We start from the raw sequence: 3,986 nt of genomic DNA, 5'->3' as shown, positions 1-3,986 counted from the left end.
TCCACCCACGGAATTCAACTATATCGTACCTCACCTCTTTGTCTTCATGCATTTTGTGATGCAGACTTTGCTGGTGATAAGGACTCATTCCTCTCTACCTCAGGCTATGTTATATACCTAGGTCGCAATCCTATCTCATGGTCCTCCAAAAAACAACGAGGACTAGCTCTATCCACAACTGAAGCCGAATTTCGCGCTGTCGCTGCAGTCACTGCTGAAACACTATGGCTTCGAAACTTACTTCTTGAACTTGGCATCACCATAACAAAGCCACCTGCTGTTTATTGTGACAACATGTCGGCCACTTTATATGCCAAAAATCCAGTCTTTCACTCAAGAATGAAGCATATAGCCCTATCATTCCACTTCGTTCGTGAACAGCTTCAATTGGGAAACATGCGCATTCAACACATTGCAGGAAAGGACCAACTCGCTGATGCACTCACCAAGCCTTTACACAAGACTCGATTCCTTACCCTGCGTGACAAGATTGGCCTTCGATCCCCTAAGTCCATCTTGAGGGGGAGTATTAACAATATTACTTCTACAAATAAAGAGAAGATTACACAATCAATCAACTCCACAAATCAAGCAACACCAATCAGTCAATGATACTCTCAATATTGTAATTATAGACAATATAATGTATAGGCTCCCTTTTCTATCCTTATTTAGACTAGCATTCATCCTATATATACTTAGAGCTATAGCATTGTAAAATAATATTTAGTCAATACAAATATACTCCCTCCTATCCACTCTTTTCTTCCCTATTTCCTAAAACGGATTATTCAGGTTTTCTTCCCCTTTCCTTTTTGAGAAAGTTTTTATTAATATTATACTCTTACCTCTTTCCACTCATCAAACCCCACTATATACTTTATTAATATTTAATTCTAATTATTCCTACCTCTCTCCAATAACCAAACCCCACCCATCTCTTTTATTAATATTTAATCATAATTATTCATACCTCTCTCCAATTACCAAACCCCACTCATATATTTATCAATATTATACTCCCACCCTTAATTTCCGTGCCCACTTCAAAGGGGAAAAAAAAGGTGGATAGGAGGGAGTATCTTTCTTATAAATATAACTCAGCTCGTATGAATTTACACGATGAACATAATGGTTCTAGAGCTAATAATTGGGTCGAATATTTTCCAAACCACTCAAACAATTTTCCTAGTAGCTTAAAAATATAAGCATATGCAATGGAATCAAAATAAATCCCAATAATGCAATCCTAGATGCATAGTCAACCCAACATATGGACAAGAACACATGATTTACATATATATGCTGACATGCTGACCTTCTCTAGGTATCGATCTTGAATTAAAAACGCTATGTAAGATACGATAGATAAAAAATAACTCCTTTATGATAATTAATGACTATTTTGTGTTAAAAGTAATCACTATTATCTTAAAATGGTCATTTTTACTATAAAATTGTTACTTTTTACGTCGTTACACCATATAATTGTCTTATAGTATAATTTGTGTGTGAGATCGATCATTGGATGATCATGGTATGTCAGAAGTGACAGAATCTTCTTGTGTCTCTTTTCTGCCTTCTATAAGATGCTTTCTTAATTGGTCTTCTGATGATTCTTGGTTTGCATTTTTGTATTCTGTTGTTTTACCCCATAGTACTGAGTATAGCCCAAGTGTTATAAGAATTGCACCAAATATCCTGCAGCCGAATTTGATCCGAGAATTAGTCTCTCTTATAACGGATATTAAAAAGGGACAAATATACTCCTATTATCATATTTAAGACTAACCGTTAACTTCTAGGCATCTTTCTTTTATCTCATCTACTATCATACTGCCTCGTTTTAAGTTTAAGTTTAATATTGTCATCTTAAACAACAATTTGTTTATGAGTTCCCATGAAATTAACAGGGTCGATGTAAGCAACCTTATTGCTCTATTACTAGCATAGTGATTGTTTTGATGTATCGAAATGAAAATTGATTCGAGAATTATACTTAGCGACAGCAATTTTGGAGTAAAAGTGTCTTAGGAAAAAAAAATAAGTTGATTAGTTAGTGATGAGGTTAAAGCAAGCTTACCCGCCGGAATAGAGTTGATCACCAAGAATCAAAGCTGCCATAATAGCAACCAGGATTGTTTGTACAGGTTGAAATACAGCAACACATACAGGGCCACCTTTGTGAATGCACCATGTTTGAAGAGAAATCACAATTCCGGACGAGACGATCCCCTAAACATAAGTAAGGTATGACGGATTAATAAACCAAGAATCAAAGAAATACTAAAAGATGTGTAACAGTCTTAAATTAGATTTTACCAACTGCTACCACATATATTCAGATTTTAAACCGCACCAACAATATTGGTAGCAGATTTTAAACAAATTTTATTTTGGTAACAGTTGGTAAAATCTGAATTATATGTGGTAGCAGTTATCAAAAAACCCTTAAATGATTTATAATTACCGCGTACAAAATGGTGAAAAGCTCTTCTCCTGATGCTATTTTCCAGTGCTGGGTATCTGTTTCTGCAAACGCCGCGATAACTAGGAATTGAATCAGTCCAAAGAAGCATGTGTATGAAGTTAATGAGAGTTTAGCTGGATATTTCTTCAACACTGATGCCTGCAAAACCACGGTATCTACAATTAAGTGACGGAATCAGGTTGGCGCTAGCAGCGTCTAATCGTGGCTCCGTTATTTGTAATACGAACCTGATAAACCATCCAACCAGCCCAAGAGAAGCAATGCCCTAGAAGGAAAATACAACCCCATGTCCAATTTTGCATCTTATTAGTCTCGAAAAACAAGTCTTGGTTTGTCGAAGAATTGTTTTGAGTCTGATCTGCAATGTGCAACAGAGGAGATCCTTTGTACAATGTTATAATCATCGCTCCTCCAACACTTGCAACTGTTCCTAGTACTTTCGCTAGCCCTTCTTTTTTTAACAGGTTAACATGCTCTAATCTGTCACAAACAGGAAATTGTAAACAATATAATCGATATATCCATGAGCACTTAGATCATCTGGTAAGGGGTATTAGCGTATTACCTTAGTAGAGCGGCTAGCACAAATGTGATTGCAGGGACTGAATTTTGCATTGCGGATGCAAAAGTTGGCGATGCATAATACAAACCCAAAATGTAAAATCCTTGGTTTGCTGTCACCCTATGCAATATAGTTAAGTAGTAAGAAAAAGACGTATTTGAAAGGATTATCAGAACGCGTAAATTTCTAGTTTCTGTTACTCACCCTATTAATGCTAGGAAGAAGAATTCGATAGCCAAGGAGAATGTGAGACGCGGCCTTTCTTTCCTGAAAATCGTAAATTGTGTATTGTTTAGTCATGTGTGGAGCTAATGACCTACTTACTGCGCTCCATTGACTTGTATACAACTCAATGGAGCAGAGGAAGTACAGAAGTAAATAAAAAGAATAACCGGGAAGAACAAGAATGAAGGTCTTACCTCTCGAGAAAATAGGCGATTGGACCTAATAAAACGAGTGCAATGATGTTCCGGTAAACCGGGTAAACGACTTTACTAACACCAATATTAAGGGCAAGTCGAGAAACAATATGAAACCCAGCAAAACATAATTGTAAGGTAAGTAATCCCACAAGTAACTTTACTTTCTCTGAACACTTGCTCAAATTTGCCATAATTAATTTGTTAATTTTGTTACAATTGTTAGTTCTTAAGAATACATGAATGCAAATGAAATGACCCGTATATTTATATAACGCGAGTTTTCAAATTCAACCGCGAAAAAATTAAAGTAAAATTGGAAGAACAAAATTGGGAGTCATCATGCAATGCATGGTAGTACAAGGTGCATTTACAAGAATATTTTCATGTGCAAATTATTTAATTTTAATGTAAGGTGGTGATTGATTGTTGATTGTTTGAAACATTATAATCTTTTATATGATTATGTGATTAATTGGGTTCCTCATCTACATGGCATTGATATTGAATTCAT

General features: G+C 35.7%; 1 protein-coding gene across 1 annotated transcript; it reads right to left on the bottom strand.

Moving 5' to 3' along the window:
• Positions 1-1,532: 1,532 nt before the first annotated feature.
• On the bottom strand, positions 1,533-3,666 carry LOC141652049 (WAT1-related protein At3g18200). The gene is made up of 7 exons (XM_074459706.1): positions 3,473-3,666; positions 3,258-3,320; positions 3,057-3,173; positions 2,719-2,971; positions 2,471-2,629; positions 2,084-2,235; positions 1,533-1,701 (listed from the first exon to the last, which is right to left on the bottom strand). The coding sequence occupies exons 1-7, from the start codon at positions 3,664-3,666 to the stop codon at positions 1,533-1,535; spliced, it is 1,107 nt and encodes a 368-aa protein (XP_074315807.1).
• Positions 3,667-3,986: the final 320 nt, after the last annotated feature.

The sequence above is a fragment of the Silene latifolia genome, chromosome 4, assembly GCF_048544455.1.
Source record: "Silene latifolia isolate original U9 population chromosome 4, ASM4854445v1, whole genome shotgun sequence".
NCBI classification, from domain to species: domain Eukaryota; kingdom Viridiplantae; phylum Streptophyta; class Magnoliopsida; order Caryophyllales; family Caryophyllaceae; genus Silene; species Silene latifolia.
Note: the sequence above shows the minus strand (reverse complement) of the source record. Positions and strands in the feature narration are given on the sequence as shown.

What these genes read in the sequence shown, in the direction of transcription:
- LOC141652049 (XM_074459706.1), bottom strand. Translation starts at nt 3,666, where the DNA reads ATGGCAAATTTGAGCAAGTGTTCAGAGAAAGTAAAGTTACTTGTGGGA. An exon ending in ATCGCCTATTTTCTCGAGAG is followed by an intron (nt 3,321 to 3,472) that starts GTAAGACCTTCA and finishes TACGATTTTCAG; the next exon opens with GAAAGAAAGGCCGCGTCTCA. An exon ending in TTCTTCCTAGCATTAATAGG is followed by an intron (nt 3,174 to 3,257) that starts GTGAGTAACAGA and finishes TATATTGCATAG; the next exon opens with GGTGACAGCAAACCAAGGAT.